Raw genomic sequence first — 25,697 nt, 5'->3', positions numbered from 1 at the left:
TTTGGAAATGCAGAGGAACTGCACCGCAGACATGCTCCAACCTGCCACGATGACTGTAGTGTGCCCCATGTTCTGGACTTGATCCGGGTGGAAATGCACCTTAGTTGATTGTATAATTACCCTTTGAGTTCAAACAACAACAACAACAATTCAAGGGTTGCTCACATTTGTTATATAAGTTCAAATAAAAAATGTGTAAAACATTACAGGTCAGTATGATGGATAAATATGTTTGCTTGGTAATTTTCACACCTATTTTGGCAAATTCACTTGGCAATCAAACACTGGTTTGCAGGAATCTATGACCTGCAAACCGGATTTGTTCTAGGGAACAGGATTGCCACCTAGCAACAGCAGGTGGGTTAGGCAGCAAGCCTCCCGAAAGTGCTGAGGGATAGAAAGTGAAAACATTTTTCACTTACCTCTCCCTCTACAGCTACAGCGCCGCTGGAGGCGCGCGCGCGTGCGCGCGCGCGCACGCCGCGTCACGTGCACGCGCGCGCACACGTGAGCGCGCCCCCCAAGCGCTGGTCAGATTTTTTCGGAAGGTTACTGGTGGCAACCTGTCCTCCCAGAATATGGGAAGGTAAGATGACCTCCCGGTAGGTCTACTCCTAACGGGTACCTAGGTAACAAAGACTCAAAAACCCGTAATGCCTTGAAACCAGAAAAAGGTTTATTAACATGAAACCGGGAGCCCTTCTGAGAAACTGGGCTAACTAGATAATAGGACTATCTCTCTGAAAGGGAGATTGAGCTTCCTGAGCTGAATGTGTATAAGAAACTTGATTGCAGCCTGAGGATTAGCCGCCGACTGAGTGATGGAGGTCACTTCTGATCCTTATTGGCCGGTGCCTGTGGCTTCTTTTGGTCCCTCGGTGCGCCTGATGGGAAGAGAGAAGGATCTTTAGGACCAACTAATTTAACAGAGGAAGCGCCAGACCTAGCGACATTTGGTGCCAACCAAGGGTGGGTGGGTGGGAGCTGTTGCTAGGTGGCAATCCTGTTCCCTAGAACAAATCCGGTTTGCAGGTCATAGATTCCTGCAAACCAGTGTTTTGTTCTTCGGGAGGCTTGCCACCTAGCAACAGCAGGTGGGCAGACTACCACATACCTGGTGGTTGCTCTGAGAAATTCGATCTTCTGAAGATCGGTTGGTCTCCAATAGTGTCTTGCAAAGGTACGGGAGGAGGACCATCTTGCTGCTCGCATAATCGCATGCAGGGGGATGCCTTTCGCGGCCGCTCTAGTGGCAGCCGCTCCCCGCAGGGAATGGCTTTTGAATTGGTCCGTGTCTATACCCGCCTGTTTCATGGAAGCTACTATCCACCCTCTGATGGTGGATGGTCTAGCAGGGCGGTAGGGTTTCCTACAGGTGATGAAAAGTTGGGAGATGTTCTCTCTAATGAGCGCCGTTCGGGCCAGGTACAGTTCTAGACATGTAGATATACAAATATTGGGGTCGGTGGGATCCCTAATGATGTCGAATTCCACTATTGGTGTATTAAAGGACGAAGTTTTTGTATGCCCTTTCAGGATGATGTGGTAACCTGTTGGGGTACGTGATAACCACGGGTCCTCTATGTGGATTAGAGTTAGCTCAGCCCCTCTTGCTGCTATGGCCAGGGCTAATAGGGATGCTAACTTGCGGGAGAGTAAGATTATGTCCTCCACTGTATCTTGGGAAGACCAGAATGTAAGGAATGGCTCTATGTCCCAGGTATTAGAATACTTTGGTGTGAGGGGCCTGGAAAGGTGGATGCCTCTCAGAAGTCGGAGGTAAAGTTTATTATTCGTTAGATTAGGAACTAAAATAGCCAAGGCCGAGCCGTATGATCTTATGGTGGCAGAGGCTAACCCTGATTGGTATTTAGATGCTAGGAAGTCTAGGGCTAGATGGAGAGGTGAGCCCCGCGTCTGTAGGCTGCGTTGGCTTCTCCATGTGTCAAATTCCTTGATAATGGCCCCGTATCTGGATCTAGTTCGCGGTCTTAAAGACGCATTAATTAGTGCCCTTGTGGGAGATGCTAGGGCTCGGTCGGTCAGCAACCCAATAATATTGCCATCCACATGCACTGGGGAAGGGTCTCTAGTATGTCTGAGGTTCCCTGGAAGCAATCCCTGGACAGCCCCAGGGGGATCTTCGGGCCGATCCGAAGTTGGTTGACTAGGGGAAACCACACTCTGGATGGCCAAACAGGGTATACCAGAACTATGTGGGGTACCCGGTCCTCCCTGATCTTCTGAAGGACTTTCAGGAGAAGGGCTGGGGGAGGGAAGGCGTAAGGGTGCCGAAGGTCTGTCCAAGGGAAGGACATTGCATCCATCCTCCAGACTCCCTCGGTCCATATTCTGGACACGAACCGTGGGATCTGGGCGTTTGTGGGACTGGCGAAGAGATCTATTTCTAGGTCCCCGAATGCTTCTCTTATCTTTTGAAAAACCTGGCTTTTTAGAGCCACCGAGTCTAGAGAGATTCTTTCGCGAGATAGCGAATCTGCTAGCTCGTTTAGCTGGCCTGGGACATAAGATGCTACTAGGATAATATCCCTCTGTGTAGCCCACTCCCAGATCTCTAGGGCTTCCCTGCATAGGGAGATGGACTTCGTGCCCCCCATTCTGTTTATGTATGACACCGCTGTTGTATTGTCTAGGCACAGCTGTATGCGGGTGTTGGTCATGTGATTGGGAACTAGAGCTCTCAACGCTAGTTTCGCTGCTCGCAATTCTAGGATGTTTATGAACATCTGTGTCTCCTCTGCCGACCAGCTTCCCCGGACTGCCTTGTCCTGTGAGAAGCCTCCCCACCCCGTTAAGGAAGCGTCTGTGGTGATTGTCAAAGACGGTGGGGGGTCTATCAGGGGACGAGGAGGAGGGATAGGAAGAGTGTTCCAGTAGGACAGCTCTGTCTTTGCTTTCCTGGACAGGAATATTGTATCTTTCCATGCATAGTGAGCGTGTAGGAGCGATCTGAGGAGACCCTGCATCTCCCTGCACATCAGAGGAACATGACGAAAGCCTGGTGACATGGCGATCATCTTGCCAATGATTGCGGCTAGGTCCCGCAGGGTTAGTCTGCGTTTCCCTAATGTCTTGTGGATAAATGATTGAGTGTCCCGCCATTTCTCTGGAGGGACTGCCAGTGAAAAAGAATGGGTATCCAGGTTGAACCCTAAGAATGTTATTGATTTTGTGGGGCCGAGGACGGACTTCTGTGTGTTTAGAGTGAAGCCCAGGGCGGACAGGAGAGATAAAGTCATGTCCCTGTGTTTCGTTAAAATCTCGCTGTCCTGGTGCACCAGTAATATGTCGTCTAAGTAAATGATGCACAGGATACCCCGCTGACGTAGATGGGATATGACTGCTTTCATTACCCGTGTAAATGTATAGGGTGCACATGAGAGGCCAAATACCATGACAGTCCACTGATATGTATTGCCTCTCCAGACGAATCTGAGAAAACGTCTGTGGTTGGGATGAACCGATATAGAATGGAAAGCTTCCTTCAGGTCTATCTTTATACAGAAGCAGTCCCTTGTCAGGATGTATGGAATGTCTGCTATGCCCTCCATACGGAATCTCTTGGTCTTGAGATACCTGTTTAGACCTTTGACATTTAATACTGGTCTTACGGAGCCATCCTGTTTGGCTATAGGGAACAAGTGACTTGTCCAGCCCGAAAGCCCTGGGTTCGCTGGCTCTATTTTTCCCTGGCTTAATGCTAATGCCAGGACCTCGTCTAGTTGAGGACTGCACTTCCTTGAACAAGGAATGCGGCTGAACTGGTGTGGGAACCGTAGTAGAGGGAGCTTCAGCCCGAATTGAATGGTCTTTAGTAGCCATTTGTCTGAGGAAATGCTTTCCCATTCTGCATAGGCTTGGCCCAGAGTTCTGTGGCATGTGGTGTGTGTGGGTACACTTACCGAAATTTCGGCCTCTCTTGGAGCTGTTCCAATTGTTTCCTGCCGATGTTCTGGAATTATCGGCTGGTCTGCTACCGAACCCTCCGGTCTGGGTTCTTCTTGTTCCCTGGTATTCTCGGGACGGACCCGCGGGTCTCGAAGTCCGGCCCCCTTGGAGAAAGGGCCTCTTGAAGTGGTCACCCCCTTTCTTGAGGTCGGAAAAGGATTTCCTTGCCTTGTGGCGTATCTTGACCTCTTCTATGAATTGGGGCCCAAACAAGTCCGCATTTTCTAGATTGGGGAATTCTAGAGACTTAGGGGCTAAGTCTGCCAGGCCCGCTGCCGTGAGCCATCTGGATCTGCGGGTATTTGTGATGTGATTGAAGGTCTGTCCTATAATCAGTGTTGCTCTACTGATGGCCTTCAGAAGAGCCATTTTAGATGCTACCAGTGCGTCCAGGGAGACGCTAGCTTCACCTTCCCTTTCTGCCTTGTCTAGGACATATAGTAGCGGACCAGCTGCGTCTGCTATCTTGTACTGAATCTTCTTCAGGGTACGGTCTGTGGTGTCATTTTGCCTTTTGTCACCCACAATAGACATTAGCGCTGGGTCAATGCCAGGCGCAAATAGCGCAGGAATGTCTGGTAGCCCTGTATGAGAGCGCAGTACCAACTCATCCTCCTTAACCAGTGCTGCTCTGAAAGCTAACTGAGCGAATTTCTGCACCTCAGAATTTTGCTTCAGTGCCCAGTGGGTAGCATAGAGCTTAGATGGAGGGGTCTTTCCTGCTAGCGCCACTCTGGCCATTTGGATGTCACTATATTCCCCCCTTTTTGAAGAAGCCGAAGTTCTGGTAACTTCTTCAGACTCCCAGTCCACTGGGGGAGGGGGGCTACTCCTGCGGGAGTACTGTGACGACCTGGCAGGTGACCCTTTGTGCTGTAAACGGGTACCTTCATGCTGCCTGCTACGGGCAGGAAAGTTATGCCAGCTACGGGCAGGGGATGTGTGCTTGCTCCGAGCACTATCAGGTTGCCTGCTACGGGCAATGCCAGGAAAAAGGGGTTTTTCACCTGAACAGGTCCCTTTTTTGGCAGACTTAATTTTATCAGTCTTTTTTAGACTTTTCCTGCGTGGAATAGGGCTCCCTGAGGTGTAGGGTGACCCTGCCTCTTCATGGGAAGACTCATTTACCTCAGAGTCTGAGTCAGTCTGCACCACTTTCCTGACTGACTTTTTCTTCCTTTTTGCTGGAATTTCCTCAGAAGAGGATGAATCACTTGAGTAATGAGAGAGTGCCCTCTTGTGGGCTCTCTCCGCTTTACTACTGCCAGGCATGGAGGACATATCCAGTGAGTCTGTGGCAGACACAGAAACGCTGTCCTCCATGTCTGCTGACAGAAAAAATCTGACCAGCGCTTGGGGGGCGCGCTCACGTGTGCGCGCGCGTGCACGTGACGCGGCGTGCGCGCGCGCGCACGCGCGCGCGCCTCCAGCGGCGCTGTAGCTGTAGAGGGAGAGGTAAGTGAAAAATGTTTTCACTTTCTATCCCTCAGCACTTTCGGGAGGCTTGCTGCCTAACCCACCTGCTGTTGCTAGGTGGCAAGCCTCCCGAAGAACAAAAGGGTTAGTATTCTACTTTTATTATACGTTGCATGAGATTGGGAACTTTCTGTCCTTACATTATGTTAGCACTTTGTATCAGTGCGTATTTAGCTTCGCAATGTCCCAAACAGACCTTGGATAACTGTGGATTCGCTGCTCTGATCTAATAGCACTGCCGCCCACGCCCTCTTTCTAAACTTCCATTCAGTCTTCCAACTTGTGACACGTTCGAGATCTGTATGTGGAGTTCATCACTGTGTTCTGGCTGAGAACACCCACTCACATATGTCGCCATGGAATACTGCCATATGCTATGGGTACTGCACTTCATTGAGCCTTTAATTAGAGGTCGAAACTGAGCGGAGGCTGACTGTATTCCCAATTAAGGAGATTTGTATCATTCTCTATGTGCTATCAGTATGACAACTTCTGGTGTAGCCTGGATTGTGATATGGAAAATCTGCAGCAGAGAATAGAAATCAGTTTGTTTATACGCCTGGTATACTGGAAGTCTATTTAATTGAAAAACACTTTGGGTGGTATTCAATTGTTTTTCACCAGCATTTCAGCTTGCTGTCCCCGGGAGTGGTGAACTGAAATGTGCGAATGTGTTGCTATACCTGACACTAATGAGTGCGATATGCAAAACAAAATAGATCAATTGAATATTGCCCTACGATCTCCCGCCATTTTAGGCGGAAGATTGGGCACAATATAACAATTGAATAACACCCATAATATAATATAATATATCAAATTAAAGCGATACTATGAACCAATTATTGTTTTCAGAGACAATCATAATTGGGGCAAGTACATTTATGCTTGGGACTAAGTGCCGTTTTCAATGCCGCTCGTCATGGCCGGCGAAGGGGTTAAACAGCGAGGATTGTAGAAAACCAGCGATACCCGATGTTTAACAGTTATTTGCATCTTTATTTTTTTTTTTGCTGTGCAGATTTGTTGTTATCAAAATCTGGCAATAAAATCTGATGGTCGATACGAACCACATGACCCATCTAGTCTGCCCAATTTCTATTCCTACAAATATCAGACCCTGTTTAGACCCCTAGCTTTATTTTAGGTTTATAGCCATTTAGATAAATAACAGTTATATCCACAGTATACATAACTATAACCAAAAGATGAATTATACACAATTCTAAAAAAGTGAAACACTGTGGGTGAAATTTACTAAGATGTGTATTCTACTTCGCATGTGATGTTATGGGCAACCAATCACATCCTGTCTACTATCGTCTAGAGGGTGCTAAATAAATAAGAATTAGATTCTGATTGGTTGCCCATCGCAACATCACATGTGAAGTAGAATACACATCTTAGTAAATTTCCCCCTGTACCTAGGATTTCAACCTCCTTAAGAAAATGAATAATAATTAAAAAAAAAAGCGAAATGTCTTGCAATTGCTATGTATACATCCATTCATTCTTCACCGTGGAAGAAAAGTAGTTAATTATGTCAACTTACAGGCAAATTAGTGAAAACTTGAAATGTGCTTCGTAAAAAATTTATCAGGTCCATCAGGTACCCGCTTGCTCTTCCGTCTGGCTCCGACATTGTCCAGTCGTAGTCTGCGAGCTGGATGAATTCATCGATTTTTTGGTTGAGTTTGGTGTAGATCTCCGCCTCTGCTGCGTGCCTGGCGTCCTGGACACAACAAGTGCGCGGGTTAGCATCTTGTCCATTACAATAAATCGAGAAAGATACTCTGCTAAACTCCAGAGCTTCTCCAACATGACGAATAGAAATTTGCTTTTACATTTAGATCTACAGTCCTGCAGCTCATTAGTGATACTTTGAAGATCGTTAATCATAGTGCCACCGCTGCAGCCGTAACTCACTTAGAGCCGTGTTGCCAGGACATCCTTTTGCTTGTGAGCAAAACGCCCAAATTAGCAAGAGAGTAATAGATCATTTTTAAAAGCTTGTTAATCACTAAAGAAATGTTCTCAAGAAGGGACCGCCGTGGGTGCAGCCAACTCGCTCTCTGTGCACAGGTATACTTTTCATGGAGGTCAAATGAAAGTTATAAGAGCAGAAATCACAGTATGTATTTTAGGGGACTGATTGAGCATAACTGTAAAACCTATTTGCACTTATTAAACTAGTTGATAAAGATTTCTGCGATGTGATACGGGATGCCAGACAATTATTATTAATTGTCGCTGAACTTACTAAGGGGTCACATGTGTAATTATTGTGTGTGGCTACGTGACACCAGCATGGGTGGCTCTGTGCCTGTGACTACCTCTCAATCAAATTAATAAAAAGTGTGGGAGATTATCAAAGCTTGGAGAGAGATAAAGTGGAGAGAGGTAAAGGAATATATGGACTAAGCCTTAGAGAGAGATAACGTTGGTGGATATAAAGTACCTGCCAATCAGCTCCTAACTGTTATTTTTAAAACACAGCTTTTAACATGACAATTCAAACCTGATTGGATCGTACTTTTGCCCCGTCCATGATATCTCTCCCCCAAGCCTTCGTACACAGACTCCAAAGTATAAACCATAAAGCTCCTGTCATGTTTCGGGCTGTGTTTGAAAAATAACATTTAGGGGCTGAATTGTTGGTAGTTTATCTTTCTCTACTTAATCTCTCTCCTGGCTCAGCAAAATCTCCCCAGTAAATATAGTTTTAATTAAACTATCAGCAATGTACAGTAATGTTACTGCAAGGTGAATTCTGTCAATTCTACTTGTATAGCCAATCGTAAGAGCTCAGACACATAAATCTCTGTTTACGCAGTTAACTATGTATCCAGTTAACAACAAAGAACAAAAATGCCCTAATAAAAGGGTAGATTTAGCTAATTTTGGAGAGACATAAAGTACCATCAGCTTCTGTAATGATACGGATTGATTGGTACTTTATCTCTCTCTAATCTGTTAGTTTTTTCAAAGACATTTTAACTGATGAACAAAGGATACACAAACAACAAAATAATATTTTGGATAAAGGCTTGTTGGTGAGGTATTATATCGAAAGTCAGGTCAATGATTTATCTCCAATTTAAAAGAAAGAGGCTAAATCCTTTGTTAACAAAATAAATAACTCTAGTAATCCCCTTGATTTCTTGTGCTTTTTCATCAAAATTAGGATTTTGGGGGAAAAAAATAGTTTAAACATTAGTTTTAGTTATAGTTGCATGGCACAGCAATGGGGACAAATATGGCTCCATCATACAATAACATTTACAAATATGAATGGCAGCACGTGAAAGCCTCTTGAGTGCTGCTACATTATTTGCTACTATATTGGAAGCTGTTTGTGGCTGGGTGGAAGGCACCGGAGCAAGGTATCCCCGTGGGGGACCAGAGTACCGGGAAACAAGGAAGATATAAGGGATGTATTATTTTTCACTTTATTGTAATACTAGTTAAAAGCCTGTCAACATGATGACTTAGTCTCTATCTGTTCCTACCTCCAATCACTGTCTTCACAGCTCCCTCTCTTCATATCCAGAAAGTTTGAAACAGATAATTTTGCTTTCACTTTGTGTTAAGGAGTAATTTGGTCCGTAAAATGGCCTCTAGTGGTCACTGTTGGTACTTCACCTCAAAAAGTTGAGGAGTAGTTAGGCTTTTATATATAAAATATAGTACCAGAATCACCACTCCATGGGTGAAATGTAATAGGATGAGAGAATCAGAAAGAGAGAGATTTGGTAAGAAATCTCCAGTTTTTTTACACTTCAGAATCAAGAAAAACAGGAGAAAAAGCAGCGCTGAAGAGTTTAAAAGGGGAAAATAATAAATTGGATGATCTTTACATGAAATTCAGGGGGAAATTTACTAAAGGAAATGTGTAAAAAATAGGTGTAAAAATAGGTGTATTTGTACCCAGAAAAACACTTATTTTTGACATTTTCTATCCCGAAAATACGGCAATTCGTATTGATGTGCTTTCAATACGAATTGCCATATTTTCGGGATAGAAAATGTCAAAAATAAGTGTATTTCTGGGTACAAATACACCTATTTTTACACCTATTTTTTACACATTTCCTTTAGTAAATTTCCCCCTCAATATCAATTGAGTTAAAATGACACAATTTAATAACAGACTAGAATAAAACAACGTTATAATAACAACAAATACCCACTTCCACAATACTGTATATCAGCAGTGTTGGGAGAGTCCGTTCCTATTTTACCCAGACAGTAGAACAGTAGATGGAAAGATAGTTACCGCCCCTGGCTGGGAAAACTGATGGATATGTCCATAGAGTCCAAGTGGTCGACCCAAGGTTGCCAAAAATCACCGGTATCCACTGGAATGGTGTTAAAGGACATTGTGATGGAAAGTCCTGATTTTCCAAATGGAAATTGTGCCTGAGGAGCGGTAGTTTTGGAGGATTGTTGTGTCCCGGTGATAAAATAGAAGACCGGGGTAGAAACAAAGTCCTGCTGGGTTGGTTCGGACTGCAATCCAATAGATAAGTGGTGGAAGGTGGGTAGCAGAAATGCCTTATGCGTTTTGCTGCACTTGGAACTTTATGAAAGTTACACTTCAGAATCAAACTGGTTTTGCAGTGTAAATGATTGCCGCTTTAAAAAAACAACAACTGGAGATTTCTTACCAAATCTCTCATTTTTTGAATACCCTACGTATCTCGCAAGATGGTATTTATATTTATGGATTAGAGGGATCTTCCGTGAATACAACACTGATACCGCTGGGAAGGAGCTTGTCATGTTGCTAATATTGCATACTAAGATGCCACTTACCTTGAATGTGGACAGGCCATAAAGCCTTGTGGTGTGCACAGTCTCTGGAGAAATATTTGTAATATTAGTGATAAAGTCCTCAAGGTATTTACAGGCTTGCTCCAGGTGTGTGGTGTTTATTATGATTTGTACAAGCTGCAAAGCAAGAAATACACTCAGTAAAAAATCCTGCACCAGATTTTTTTTTTTATGCGGAGGTACTGTACCAACAGATACTACAGCAATACATGGCAATTAGTGTATTACAGGAAGCTTCAAAGCGGCATATAGCTATGCCTGCAGGCCTATACAGCTTCCTGTACTGGAGGGGAAACACTAACCCTTCAATAAGATTATTTTATGGGATATTCAAACAAGTGTTTTAGCAGATCTTGCTACTGCCACATCCGGGACAGGACATTACTTAACCAAACACTTCTGAGAACAGGGCAGGCACTGGGGTCCGGCCTCCACTGTAATTGTACCATGTATCTTTACAGCAGTTACTCCTGTTATACTCCTGTACGGCATCATCATCTGACAAAATAGAACATGCAAAAGCAATATATAGAGATGTAACAGATTTGACTATGTATGGCCACACAATGTCAATGAAAACTTGAGAATTACAAATGCAAAAACAAAAGTGTTGAGGATGAAAAATACAGTACAGGCTGAATATCAAGAACAGACCAGAAGAGGACGTGTGTTGATTAGGACTGTGCCCTGTTCATTAAATAATCTATGGGGAAATATGGTTTCTCTATGCACATCTATTATCTGTGCCATGATGGTCTTTCTCTGACAGGAGCCATGAGGGTCAGTCCTGACACGTGCCTTGGGGGTCAGTCCCTGATGGGCGGCATGAGGGTCAGTCCCAGATGGGTGACGTGATGGTCAGTCCCTGACGGGCGCCACGAGGGTCAGTCCTGACACGTGCCTTGAGGGTCAGTCCCTGAAAGGTTACATGATGGTCAGTCCCTGGCACATGCCTTGAGGGTCAGTCCTTGAGAGGCACCATGAGATGAGTACCGGACACGTCTTGAGGGTCAGTCCCTTACATATGTCTTGAGGGTCCCTAACACGCGCCTTGAGGGTCAGTCCTTGAGAGGCGCCATCAGACCAGTACCTGACACATGTCTTGAGGGTCAGTCGCTTACATGCGCTTTGAGGGCCAGTCGCGGACACGCACCATGAGGGTCTGTCCCTGCCACGCACAGTGATACACATGGAAAGGGGGAGATAGACATACAGACAGGTGAAAGACAGGATAAGATCGTGGCAGGGTGAAAGATATGGGAAGGTGAAGAAGAGGAAAGATAATAACCTTGCAATGATAGGTCAAAAAAACTATTTCCATAATAAAGTATTTAAAGGACATTGGACAGAGGCAATTGTACATAGAGACACCTAACACCATTTGTATTTTCCTGACATCCCCGTTACTAATACCTACTTCGGTGAGACCTATATGTGGCTTTTTGATGAGGTTTTGCAGACCGCTGCTTAAGGTCCTTGTGAGAAGTAAATTAGTAGATTTCCGAAGCATATCATCAATCTCTGTAGAGCTGGGGTGGAAAAAAGAAAGAACACAAGTTAAACTAGAAGAGTGGGCAAATATTGGAAAATGAGGGTCAATGTGGATAAATACAAGGTTATGCATCTTGGGAGACATAACCAACGTGCTAGTTATAACCTATCTAGCCTGTAGAAGAGAAGGTATGGAGACTAGGGACTCAAATGTAATTATGCCACTCTACAAAGCATTGGTTAAACCGCATCTACAATACAGAGTACAATTCTGGGCCCCGCACTATCAAAAGGACATCCTAGAACTGTAAAAAGTCCAAAGAGCAACGAAGCTAATAAAGGGAATTTAAATTATGAGGACAGATTAAACAAATTGGGATTATTTACACTAGAAAAAGACATATAAGGGGAGACATGATAAACACGTACAAATATATCAGGGGCCAATAAAAGGAACTGTCCGGCGCACTTTTCGCTTTGAGGAAGGACTCTAGGACACGTGGTCATGGGTTTAGACTAGAGGAAAGAAGATTTTGTGCCCTTAGATGGAAAAATTATTTTACAATCATGGCAGCCAAACTATGGAACTCTCTTCATGGTGAGGTGGTGTTGGTAGACACAATAAATACGCTTAAAATAAGGTTGTACAAACATCTATTCAGTAAAAACATATAGGGGTACAAACAACAATCATAATCTGTCTTAAAATAAATCAGAATATACAACGCATAATTAGGAATGTAGCAAATGGATCATACACACGAACCAAGGTGGAACTCAATGGGTGAAAGTCTTTATTCAGCCTTAACTACTATGTAACTATGGAACTCGGAATGGCTGGTTGGGCCTGGTGCTGGTTCTTGAAATACAGGGGACGCCTACTCATTTTGCCCCCCATATTTTGAGAACCAGGACTGGCCCTTGAGCCTAGTGCTGGTTGTAGAAATTCAGAGGGACCCCTACGTGTTTTGCCCAGTGAATTTATAGAAGCAGGACTGGCTGTTTGAGCTCAGGGCTAGTTATAGTCGGGGGGGAGGGGGCGGGCACTCCGGTTCTAAAGAAAACAAATTCTATTTTTTTTTACACTGAAGCCTGCACGGATCTGACTGCCGCCAAATACAATTACGCCTCCATACGACATCGATAAATACGAATCTTAAATATAGTACACCTTTGTAAATTATAATCCGGGATACGAATTTGTAAATTAAATAAAATCCGTAGTCAAAATATGAATACGACAAACCATATTCGTATCCTTACTAAATTTTGCTCATACTTATCACCAAATCATGGAAGCTGTGTTTACCCACTATCGTATTACCATAATGAAGTGCACAAGCCGATTGTTTTACCCCCAACCACACACAAGCTCTATCATTGTGCACTGTTTAAGCTGAATCTACACCATATGATAACAGTGGGGATGTTTCGTTGTTTGAGCACGTCACATAATTAGTGTGATTAACACTTTATAACGGCTATAGCACGCCTTTATCACCCTCCTGCCAAACCCACAGGGACTGTTTGTCTAGCACGGAAGGGCTGAGAGCCCGTGTGCTCCTACCTGCGTTCTCAGAGTTAATTTTTACAGGTTAGGTCAAAAGGTTACTCGTTACTATGTGTAAATTGTACTCAGGATCAATTAAGGATGTGTGAAACTGCTCTCATTTACATTCATTAACAGATAAGAAATGGAAGATAAGCTTGAAGGTGGCTTCTGGGTGCTGTGTTTTCAAGCCGAGCATTGAAATGTTATTCTATTTGAGTTAAAGCAGGCCAGGTAGAGAAAAGACAATTAATGAAGATGCGAATGACAATAGAACAGGTTAATCTGCTCAGACAAAACAAACAGCTATTTTGTCAGCACTGGATATATAAAGCAAAGAGGACAGATGCAGGCTGTATAAGGCACGTGGCGCAGCTGTGTATTGCCCTCATTCCCTGCGCAGGTATTATAAGGGTACGATTTCACCAGCGATGTGTAACAGTGGAGTAAGACATTTTGTAGGCCGGACAGAATGCAACCTTTCAGCCCACTAGAAAGAAGTGATAGCATTAAGGTATGACCTGCTTCAGTATGTGTCAGGACAGTCTTTTTGTGTTATGCTTGGTATATAGCATACAATTATCTGAAATCCATCGGATGCCACAGTCGATCAATAACTATCGGTCTATGAGACATGCTGCAAATGGTGGGCCACATCGGGTAGTTCGTGTGCCAACAATTCCCCTGCTCCTTCACAAGGGAGTAGGCTGGCTAATCCTGGGATCTGCAGGATCCTGGGATTTTGCCCTAAAAACACCAGGATTTAGATCCCGGGATTGTAGTTTCCAATTCCGGGATTTCGGGATTAGATTGCGCATGCTCAGTTGCTTAGACTCTGCCCAACTGTTCCCAATGCCCGGCCTGGGGCTCTGGGCAGTGTGGCAGTCAGAGGTCACACTGCGCAGGCCAAACAGCTGCTCTGCCCTCCCACAGGCCCGCCCAACGCTCCCCAGGCCAGGCTCCCAGCTACGCGGCAACACCTCCAGCAGGACAACTCCCCGGTCCAGCTCCCAGGCTACGGGCTCTCTGCCGCCTGCCCGCACAGCTCCCGGTTGCTCCTGCCCACACCATAAAGGTAATTACGCGGGACAATTTTTTATTTTTTTTTATCAGGGAAGCCAATCCCGGGATTGGGCATTTTTCAAGCCAATTCCAGGATTGAAAAAATGCCCCGGGATTGGCATCTCTAGTCAGAACCACCCTCCCTGCTCCTGGTGCACGGGACGAAAAATGCCCCGGGATTGGCTTCCCTACAAGGGAGGAATAAGGAAAAGCCTCCTCATTAGGGAAGGAGCACAGATATTGTGTGGCTTGCCAGATAAAATGTCTGTTGGCATACAGACATTTGATCTGACAGGGTATGTCAGCCCATCAGTTGTCATGATTGTAAGTGTGAAAGACCGGTTTACCCAAGTCAAAATCAGTCCAATTTCTCAAGCCCCGTACACACTATGCCATGAAGGCAGACGATATGCCCGATAATGATATCGTTAATGTATGTGTACGGACGAGAACGATGAGCACTCCAGCTGGTCATTATAGACTCCCTTTTTCATACATATTTAAAATGTGCCTGTGTCATATATGACTAGGTACATATCGTTCAGTGTGTACAAAATATAAACATATATTTTTCATAAAACAGTTTATCTTTATCATTTGATATCAGTGTGTATGCATTATAACGTTCACTATGTAGCTCCGGGGCCTTAATGGAAACTTGTTAACAATATCATTCTCTGCCTTTATCGCATTGTGTGTTATGAAATATTAGCTGATCAGATTGTATATATTTGTGATGACACTTGTGCTGTCCGTGTTGTAACAATTCTTCCACAATGAATAAAGGAAAAATGCTAAATAGTGTAATACTGTAGATATATGTATTTGTATAGGACCACCCAGGTGAGTGGGATCAATCAGATGGGAATATAAGTATAAAGACATATATAGGTAACCCCTCTCGTGTGGAAGAATGTACAGATGCTCACATGTAAGCTTACGTGAATGGAGCAGGCGTCCTTCTGTGTAACCACCTATCGCATACCAGATCACCGTGAATATGACACACTTTAGAGTGTCATATTCACATTAATATCAGATATTGGGGCACGTGTATTAAGCCTGGTGAAGAGATAAAGTGGAAGGTGATAATGCACCAGCCAATCAACTCCAACTATGATTTTTCAAACGTAACTGATGGCTGGTACATTATCACCTTTATCTCCACTTTATTTCGGCACCAGGTTAATACATCTGCCCCACTGTCCAAAATAAAAAAAAAGTAAATCTGATTTTTACTGTGCAAGTTTGTTGAATTTGTCCAATATAACAAGCCACAAGTATTCACATTAGGTTTCAAAGAGACTCACGTGTGAGCTCATTACAAGCAAACACACCTCTCACAGCTAGTTATCAATAAAGGCTAAAAAAAACAACCCCATATCCCAAAATGATGTATATGGGCTAATTTTGTTTATGTTAGCGAACTCATTTATGTTGTAAAAATGACCAGAATAACCCCCCCCCCCACAGAATGTCCACCAGTGGAATTTTTCAGAGAAATTATTCTTAAAGCCCAAAAGGGATACACTGATGTGTCCTTCCTAATCTAACATGATATATGACTGATGGTCATTATCGGGCTATAGAATTATTGCCTCTTTGGGGGTGTAAAATGTCCGGTTTACGGTTCGTAACACATAGGATCCTGGAAAAGTAGCTGGATGTATTATTGCGGATCCAAGGCTACTTTTCGTGGATTATGCTTCAGGTGCCAACATTGTTGTTATCATGATGCCGGTATCAGGGGCGCCATCTAATGCCGCCCGCCCCTCGCCACCGTGCAAAAATCCCCTCCGCATTGCAAATGGATGTTAAGCATAAACATCCATTCGCAGGCGGGCGAAATCATTCGATGGTTTCCAACCATCGAATGATTTTTTTCCCATGTTGGCAAATATAAGTCAGTCTTGACTGACCTACATTTGCAGCATCCGGCTATGAGAATGGGACGGGCGCCTGACATCCTGTGACTTCAGCCACCCCGCCCCTGGAAGGCAGCTGCCCGCCTGCGTTCACATGGGGATGCCCAGTGTTTTCCCGGGTGAACACACCGTTTTTGTGGGCACGCCCAGGAACCGCTGGGCGTCCCCATGTGGCAGCCCCCTGCCCGCGACCATCCCAACCCTCCCCCTGTGCGAACACTATTTTCTTGTTTTGTTCTTTTGCTATCTTATGTATTGTCAGGTGCTGCGGAACCATTGTGGCGCCATATAAATAAACAATAATAACAATAACACCTTGGCAATTGTGCAAGTCGCAAAGGCATCCGCACAGCAGCCCTGCACATATGAATATGCGTATTCACACCGGGGACCGATCAAACCAAAATCAGGCCCCTATGTGCATTGGCTCCATTACAGCGTTTTCCTGGAAAACACTGTAACATAGCATTTAATATGCAAATGCAGCTGCAGTGAACACTGATGCGAATAAGATGCAATTTCAGGTGAAAACGCTGAGCATTCTCAGGTCATTGAATCAAATGCGTGCACTCACCTCCGATGAAGTGATTCTGAAAATTTAAGGCTTGCGTAAATAAATTCTTTGACTTGCATATAAATCTGTGGAACGGACTGAGACATCGGGAGCTTCTTTGGAAAGTATAGCTAAACAGAATAAAGGGGAGGGGGAGTGTTATTACCCTATATACACTCCTTAATAGCCATTACATAGCTGCATGCAGTTTTGGATGATGCTGTTGCCCACTTCTCTGTATTGTGCCGTGTCCCCATCAGCTATACAGGTATGGGGAAACAATTTCATTGGCTGCACCAATATTATTAACAATAAAAGGTACTTGTTTCCTAGCACGGCGCCCATCGCATGGTATACCATAAGACAAATATGGTATACGATGGCATGCGATGCGACGCAATATTGTACAATAAAATATTGTATCGCATCGTATGCCATACAATGCGATGGTATACGACGTCTTTATTGTACAACCACCCTGATGGGTCCATACAATCTGAAATGCCCCCCCATTGTCAACGCCACCCCCAGGATCAACGCCAACCCAAAGCGTGGCGAGCGCAGCGAGCCCCGCGCGGGGACGCGGAATACATGTAAAGTTATACGCGTCCCCTCGCGGGGCTGGCTGCGCTCGCCACGCTTTGGGCTCGGTGGCTCTCTGCGTTCGCCACACTATCTAAAATCAACTCCACGCCGACGTGGATAGTGGGGGTATGAAAAGGTTGGAGGACACGTACCGCTGCGCTCGCCACGCTTCGGGTTGGCGTTGATCCTGGGGGTGGCGTTGACAATGGGGGGGGGGGGGGCATTTCAGATTGTATGGACCCATCAGGGTGGTTGTACAATAAAAAATCGTATACCATCGCATTGTATGCCATTGTATGGCATACGATGCAATACAATATTTTATTGTACAATATCGCATCACATGCATCGTATGCGGGTATATGGCATACGATGGCATAAGATGCCATAAGATGAAAATCGTGGGCGCCGTGCTAGGAAACAAGTACCCAAAAAAGTTCAACGGTTCACTAATAACACTGAACAGTTGTTACATTGTACAAAATAAATATATTTATTGTGTGTCTGCTATGCTAACCTTGAAGAAACTCTATAGTAGCTCTGCGACTCTCAAGCTCAAAGCACAGCACATGTTTGTAACTATACATTGTATTCCTGTTTACTAAATGTAAAAGTTTCAAATGAATAAACAAGTAGACAAATGGTGACATTGGACAATGGCATTCTTACCTCTTTGGGGGGAATTCAAATCGGTTCAAAGGGTACAAATTACCATTGCCGCGGCAATGGCAGCCCAACCTGCACCCTTCACCTGGTCAACTCATACCCCTATTCCCATAGAATTGTTCGCTACCCTATGGAGTAGTGTACACTTTTAAGTGAGATCCAGCTGCCACGCATATTTGTCCAGGCGCATCGATGTGCCCTTAAATTAATCCTTCCTTTTGTCTGTTATTAACCAGTGTTTTTTATTTTTTTTTAACTGTTCAATAATTGTTTTGTTCCTAATTCTAAAGTGCTTCGATATACGAAATAATGAATAAATAAACAGTAAATGTTTCAAACTATACACTGTAAGCCTCCTTACTGAATATAACTTTTTCCAATGAATGAAAACTAGACAAACGATCAAAAATTAGGTTACTCAAAATTAAACGGATAAGGAGCAGAGTCCTCGCCCTCCAGATCGACAGACATTTAAGGGGATATGCGTGACAGCTAAAGAAGACAATTAACCAATCAGCTTCTAGCTATCATTTATCCAGTACATTATAGAAAATGATAGCTAGAGGCTTATTGGTTGCTTGCCATGGGTAACTTGTCCCCCCAGTCCTCCACAGAAGAATTTAATACAACACCCCCTGAGATGACAACATGAGAGACACCATGATCTCCATGAAAGGTGAGTAATGGCTCTATACAAACTAATAGGCTCATTGCACTTAAACATATGCACAGGACCAACACAGCAGACGCAAGCTACAGTACATAAGGCCAATAGCCTGTCAAACAAACTCTTCCTAAGCAGAGCTTAGTTACCTTGTCACCATCTGGATCTTGGAAAGGAAACTTGCTAATTACAGCTCTGTACTCCTCTTCGTTTGCTACGGGGATTGGGCTGTAGTTATCAGCTTCAAAAATGTCCCTAAAATAAACAAACAAATGAACAAAAGTAGGAAGTGGATTTACCTGGAAGGTTCCCCTGACGTACTTGTTGTGCGGACAGCGGCCTTGTGGGCTGAAGCCATATTCAGATGAATGCAAACAAACCATTCACTAGAAAGCAGTAACATGAATGAGGCGACAAGTAATACCCTGTTCTCACTGCAGGCAAATTCCCGGGTCTAGCATGTCGACCCCTGAATTGGCCTTTTAACACAGGTTTTTCTGCAGTGTGAACGGGTCGCATACCCGGATCTCATACATGGCTAAAACCCTTCTTTTTACCCGTGTTTGAGATCCGGGTATGCAGATACGGGTTGAAACGTTCTCACTGCATAAAAACCAGTGTTAAAAGGCAAATTACCGGGTAGAACTTTTTCACCCGGGAATTTGCCTTGCAGTGAGAACGGGGGTCCGTCCCTGCAGTGTCGTGTATTTCTCACTGGTAGTGAGAACACGGTAGAACTCATGCCTCACCAATTGCGATGCTTCCTCATGAGTTTGCTGACCACTTATTGTCTCAGCGCACAGAACGATGCCTCCACTCAGAATAGGAGACCGACACATGTTAATAATGTTCACACACACTTTCACTTTGAGCTGTGACAGTTGTCAGCCAACAAACCCACCACCCCCCACCCGGTATCTGCTCCTACCTCCAATCACTGTCTTCACAGCTCCCTCTCTCCATATCCAGCAAGTTTGAAACAGATCAAGTGCCCCAGCAAAAATTGCTTTCACTTTCTGTTATGGCATCTTTTTACACACAAAGGAGTCATTTGGTTCATTCGAGTAGCCTCTAGTGGTCGCTAGCGGTACTTCATCTCATAGAGGTGAGGAGTAGTTAGCCTATGGAGGTGCATGTGCGTCTCCACTTGCAATAGGGGAGCGGGGGTGGCGGCACTCAGAGAGTAATGAATACAGCAGACAGGGTTTTAAGAAACCGACGTTTCAAGGTCCGTAGACCATTTTATCAAGGTTCACACCAGCACCTTGATAAAATGGTCTACGGACCTTGAAAAGTCGGTTTCTTAAAACCCTGTCTGCTGTATTAATTACTTTCTGAGTGCCGCCACCCCCGCTCCCCTATATATATATATATATATATATATATATATATATATATATATATATATGTCTACACATACTCAGATTAGTATTATAGTATTATATATAGTGTATTAGTATTATACTTGTAGTACAAACATGCATTTTTCCAAAATACTGCAAGCTATTTTTTAACTGCCTCAGAACGTGACACTAGGATATGAGGGCCTGATTCTGGTTCACTTGCGAAGCAAATTCACTCTCTAATAGACAAAACCATATGCACTGCAGGTGGGGCAGATGTAACATGTGCAGAAACAGATTTGGGTGGGGTTTGTACTTCAATCCGATATCTATATTGCAGTGTAAAAATAGAGCAGCCAGTATTTACCCTGCACAGAAACAAAATAACTCAGCCAAATGTAACGCTCTCTGCACATGTTACATCCGCCCCACCTGCAGTGTACATGGTACGGTCCATTAGAGAGAGATGTTTCATCTGCAATTGCACCAGAAAAAGGCCCTAAGTGGCCTCAGAACGTGACATTATCATGTAAGTGGCCCCAGAACATGAAACTATGAGGTAAGTGCCCTCACAAGGTCACGCTATGGTGTAAGTGCCCTCACAAGGTCACAATATGGTGTATGTGCCCTCACAATGTGATACTATGATGTACGTGATTTGATTTGCACCCGTACCCAAAGCCCTTTATAAAAATAACAATTACCTGAACAGCCCAGCCCATTTCTTCAGCAGAGTTTCATTATATTTGTCTCTAACTTCATACAACAGATCAAAGAGCCGATTAACAGGAAATCCATATCCCTGGAAGAAAACAAGGCAACGTATTTATACTTGGTGCTCAATAACAACCAGTGACTCCTGGAGTGGAGAACCCTTGCGATGGTGAAAACCAGACTATCAGTACAGAACTGCCGCCTTAAGGGGCATACAAACGGGGCGATTTCGGCCCCATGTCTAAGCGATCTGACCAGATGGTTTAGAAATGGAGCACAGATCACTCTGTGTGTGTATGACCCCCAGCTATGGCGATGCACGGTCCCCGCTAAAATCGTGGGGTTTGGCCTATAAGCATAAACATAACCCAAATGAATAAAATATATATACACATTAATTCTACTAAATTAGGCTTATTTATAATTTGTATATGAAAGAGAGCGCCACACGACTGTATCATTAAAAATACAAGATTTTATTCATTCATAAATAGAAGGTAAATATATATATGATAAAAATTTAATAAATAAATGTGAACAAATTATACAATATAAAAATTCAGAAGATAAATACACTCCCGATGAATAAATACATTAGTATCCTCCAGTATGACCTATTCCGGAATAGGCAAAGGCGCACGGCGAAATGTTGGTCTGTGATTGAAATGTTTCCTTCCCCGGCCACAGGGAGTTTTGGCTGCACAGAAACTTTATTCTGGTTCTCAGATGTGACCGTTTCATTTTGTGTCGTATGTTGCGATTCCTGTGCTATGCACTCTTTCCTCAAGTTTGCTACTTTTCTTGCACCTTAGTTCCCCCATAGGGCTTGATTTAGGCTTATAAGTAAAGCATTGCATCAAGTACAACTATGCTGCACTGCAGGTGAGGCAGATGTAACATGTGCAGAGAGAGCTAGATTTGGGTGGTGTGTATGCAATCTAAAATCTATATCGCAGAGTAAAAAATAAAGCCGCCACAGGAAAAATATAACCCACAAAAATCTAAATCTGTCTGTACTGATTACATCTGCCCCACCTGCAGTGCCATATGGTTTTGTCCAGTTGCTTGATAATTTGCTTTACTTACAAATACGAATCAGGCCCATCGTGTACTTAGGATTAGTTGGGGTTTTATTTTATTATAAAGTCCAGTGGCAGCTCTTACTTTCTTGGGGGAGGGGGGCTGCCTCTGGCCGCAGTGGGGGTACCGCGATTCAGGCCCCCCCTCCCCCAGCCGCCGCCGTTGCCTCTTCTCCCGGGTCCCCGGCGCCTGTGCTTTGAAAACAGGCGCCGGGACTGGCGCATGCGCAGTACAAACCTCTGTACTGCGCATATGGCCAGCTTATGTGGACTGTTTCGGCAACAGCCCATAGAATGAATCTTGGTCCCGGCGCCTGTACAATAAAAATGACAGGCACCGGGACCAGCACGTGCGCAGTACCGATATAGGTACTGCGCATGCGCAATCGCCAGTTTTACACGGCAGCCCACAGAAAGGCATCCCGGAGGGAGGGAACACCTCCCAATGGGACTGCCTTTGTGACTGGCAGGCCGGACTTCCAATAGGAAGTCACTGTCAGTCATAGTGAAGCCAGTGCAGTCTCACAGACTGGATCTGGCTTCACTACAGTGGCGGATTTTACCTGGGGGGGACTGCAGCCCATAGGTAAAAACCGCCACTGATAAATGGACATATAAGGCTAAATGACACCTGGTGCCCGTCATATCAGACCTGAGTATTTCCTGTTTTACCCTAGATTGTGCTACATTTTCCTCAGTCTTGCATGTTAATTGGCCAATAGTAAACTAGGTACTTAGGCTAGTGAGAGTCACATTACTCTGCGCATTAACATATATTAGCATGAGCAGCTGCTATGCCCTTAACCTCACCTTATATACATATAAATATGCTTTTATTTCATTGCAGCACTGCCCCCAGTGGCCAAACCTATATTAACCGAACTATTGAAATTCCTAGCCATCAAACATAACTTTATAAAAATCAAAGTTTTCTATAATTGTGCAACATAAATGGAAAAGCACTATTGGTCGACAGTCAAAAGGTGGACACATGAAAAAAGTCGACATGCATTAGGTCAACATTTTTTTTAAATCGACCTGTTCATACTTTACCATTCCAGCGGGCACAGCGAGTACACTTATACGATGTCCATGTCAACCTATGTCAACACAGACACAAAAAAGTGAAAATAGCATGTCGACCTTCTGCTTGTGTTGATCTTTTGATCATGTCAAAAGTGGTCGACTGTTTGACTGTCAACTTGGACACTGCCTACCGAATGACCAAAACCAAATACGATAACCTCTCTTTCAGGCCCCAAGCCCTCTACTGCGTATGCAGGGTCATTACACTACAGATGTGCTACCTTCCATTGCTGAGGAGGGATCTTCCCGATAAACCCTGCAGAATGCAGCCCATGGGCTACAACGGCTAACCCCATAAGAAGCAGCCCTCATTTTGTGGTCAAAAATCGAGTATGGTAGTAGATATCTCTGATATCTGCTGTGCACCCCCCACCCCAGGATTTATTCAAGTGACACCTGATATTTGTGGACATCACCCGAGAACGTGTGTTTTTGGGGAATGTCCCACAATTTATTTATTTTATAAATAGGACCCAACATATATTAGGATAACAAAAAGATTTTTTAATACAAAAGAATTGGCCCCAAAAGTTTTATTTCCATTGTTAAAATATCTATCAATTAAAGCCGTTCGCTTTAAACAAACACACAAAAAAAAATTTGGATCAGATATACACAAGCTAAACCACTGCAAATATTTCCAAGGCAGCGATTTATAAAGCACCGAGCCCATTCTTGAGCACCATAAGAGAAGGCACAGAGCGCCATCTTGCTGTTGGGGTCATTATCTTTAGAAGTTGTGTTTTCTGTTGCTTGAAAACAACCAGGTGGTTCTCAATGTTCAAAGCAACAACGCTGACAAACTCTATATTCCAAAGGCAAGTCACTGCCGTCTAAATTGTGTGACAAAGAAATCATTAGGAAGAATTATCATGTATGTGACTTAGTAGGCGATATACTGTATTCTATACAAGAGCTCCAGTTCAGGAATGTCACTGTTCTTATGAACGTCATCATTCAAATAACAAAAACATTCATCAATATTTTTGAACTTTATTTTTAAGTTATTTCGTGTTTGATTATTGAAATCGTTTAAACGTCAGGACACAACCGCCACACACAGATGGCAAGGAAAATTGGGGACATCGGGTATTCTTCGTGACGATCTGCTATGCCACAAACAAGATCATTTAATTAATGTGGGTTTGCACAGCACAGACACAATGGGGTCAATTCAATTAGGAACGATGGTCTCACCCCTGTCAGCTATGTGCCACACTTACAGTACCGTCAGATTCACAGATATTTGCGTGCAGCCCCATTGAGAGATTGGGCTGCGAGGGCGCAAGTTTGGGTAGCGCCGCCGTCATTTATAAGCCACTGCAATGACATCTGACCCCCTTCACTACTAATTGAATGGATCCCTAACTGTTTGCAGATCTTTTCCTTATTTATTAAATTTTATGTATAAAGAATTACTTGTACACTGAAAGTAGATAAACAAAATAAAATTGTGTTAGATTATTCATTAATATTACCATGATCGGGCTAGCGCTGGTGGGGGCATGACGGAGGCACCACAACGGGGAGAGGAAGCAGGAAGCAGGACGTAGGACGCTGAAGCACGCACATGCAGGTCGCGCCAGCTTCAACCTGAGCGAGACAGAGATATCCCCGTCTGAGACTTGGCTATACAGCTCACTCCCCGGCAAGCGGAACTGCAGTGCCCGGATAGGCGCCGCCGCTGCCAGGGTGAGCGAAGCAGACAGAGCGGTGGAGAGATTAGAGCTGCTCGTGGAACAGGATGGGTGAGCTGACCCGAGCGGCATAGCAGCGCTTAAGCGCCACAGCAGCAGCAATCAAGCGGGATTGTACCCGGAGCTTGAGAAAGAGACCCGGCCCGGTGATTCGCCGCAGCAACCAAGCTGCATAACAGCAGAACTAAACAGGACGGTAGCTGGAGACTGGGGAGGAGGCCCGGTCCAGTTACAGACAGACACAGCAGCATAAAACCCCACGGCCGAGCAGAGATAACAGGCCACAGAGATTGCCCTGCACAGACCTGTTCAGACCCACGGGCACCTGAAGCAACCCATAAGAGACGTACAGCAAAGAAGATGGGTGAGATATCTCAAATAATTTTCTTTTCAAAAGAGTCAGCTTAAAACCTGTTAAACCTGCATGAACTTACTAATACAGAATAGCCCTGCTCCGTGCCCCTTCCCAGGTTACAAGGATTTACAGGAGAAACAAGGGTGTGATCTCCTGTAAGACATGCATAATTATATAAATACATAAGATGTGGCGCCTCCCCCCCTCTCTAAAAAAATATTAAAAATCCTCTCTTGTTTACCTCCCGCAGGAGTCACTAGTTGCTCCCTGGCATAGCCCCCATAAGACCCTCCTAATAATGCCAGCAAAAAAAGCAAAATCAGCGATGAATACACCAGCGAGTATATTCAAAATAGTTCAAACCCCCCCAAATAAAGAGAAAGGGAGACCTTCCATATCTCCAACCATGCAAAAGAAAGCTTCCCAAAAAGAGACTGATATCACCCTATCCCAAGAAGAAGAAACCCTAGATGAGCCCATCACCTTGCGAAAGATGGCGCAATTGATGGCAGACCTAAAAAATGACCTCTCAGTTGAAATTAAAACCCAATTTCAAACTATAACAAAAGAAGTGGTAGCCTTGGGTGAAAGGACGGACCAAACAGAGAGAAGGCTAGAAAATATGGCAGAAGCTTATAATAACCTAAAAA

The 25,697-nt window shown here is 44.2% G+C and overlaps 2 protein-coding genes across 6 annotated transcripts in view; both read right to left on the bottom strand.

The window, feature by feature from the left end:
* The window catches only part of EXOC6 (exocyst complex component 6), a 277,290-nt gene that overhangs the window by 108,084 nt on the left and 143,509 nt on the right, over positions 1-25,697 (bottom strand). For 4 of the 5 annotated variants that reach the window (XM_083149343.1, XM_083149345.1, XM_083149344.1 and 1 more), the window contains exons 13-18: positions 20,821-20,918; positions 18,923-19,028; positions 16,880-16,989; positions 11,696-11,807; positions 10,261-10,395; positions 6,998-7,177 (exon numbers count right to left, since the gene is read on the bottom strand). In XM_083149343.1, coding sequence (XP_083005469.1) covers positions 6,998-7,177; positions 10,261-10,395; positions 11,696-11,807; positions 16,880-16,989; positions 18,923-19,028; positions 20,821-20,918 — 741 coding nt within the window. Of the gene's footprint in view, positions 1-5,761; positions 5,969-6,997; positions 7,178-10,260; positions 10,396-11,695; positions 11,808-16,879; positions 16,990-18,922; positions 19,029-20,820; positions 20,919-25,697 lie in introns of those variants that run through there. The other variant, XM_083149346.1, reaches the window with a different exon arrangement.
* On the bottom strand, positions 564-5,559 carry LOC146009212 (uncharacterized). The gene is made up of 2 exons (XM_083149350.1): positions 3,924-5,559; positions 564-884 (listed from the first exon to the last, which is right to left on the bottom strand). The coding sequence occupies exons 1-2, from the start codon at positions 5,290-5,292 to the stop codon at positions 829-831; spliced, it is 1,425 nt and encodes a 474-aa protein (XP_083005476.1). The 5' UTR covers positions 5,293-5,559; the 3' UTR covers positions 564-828.

The sequence above is a fragment of the Crinia signifera genome, chromosome 6, assembly GCF_055691185.1.
Source record: "Crinia signifera chromosome 6, ASM5569118v1, whole genome shotgun sequence".
Taxonomy (NCBI): Eukaryota; Metazoa; Chordata; class Amphibia; order Anura; family Myobatrachidae; genus Crinia; species Crinia signifera.
This window is presented reverse-complemented; position numbering and strand designations above follow the sequence as displayed.

What these genes read in the sequence shown, in the direction of transcription:
- LOC146009212 (XM_083149350.1), bottom strand. Translation starts at nt 5,292, where the DNA reads ATGGAGGACAGCGTTTCTGTGTCTGCCACAGACTCACTGGATATGTCC. An exon ending in CAAGAGAGGCCGAAATTTCG is followed by an intron (nt 885 to 3,923) that starts GTAAGTGTACCC and finishes TCTTCCCATCAG; the next exon opens with GCGCACCGAGGGACCAAAAG.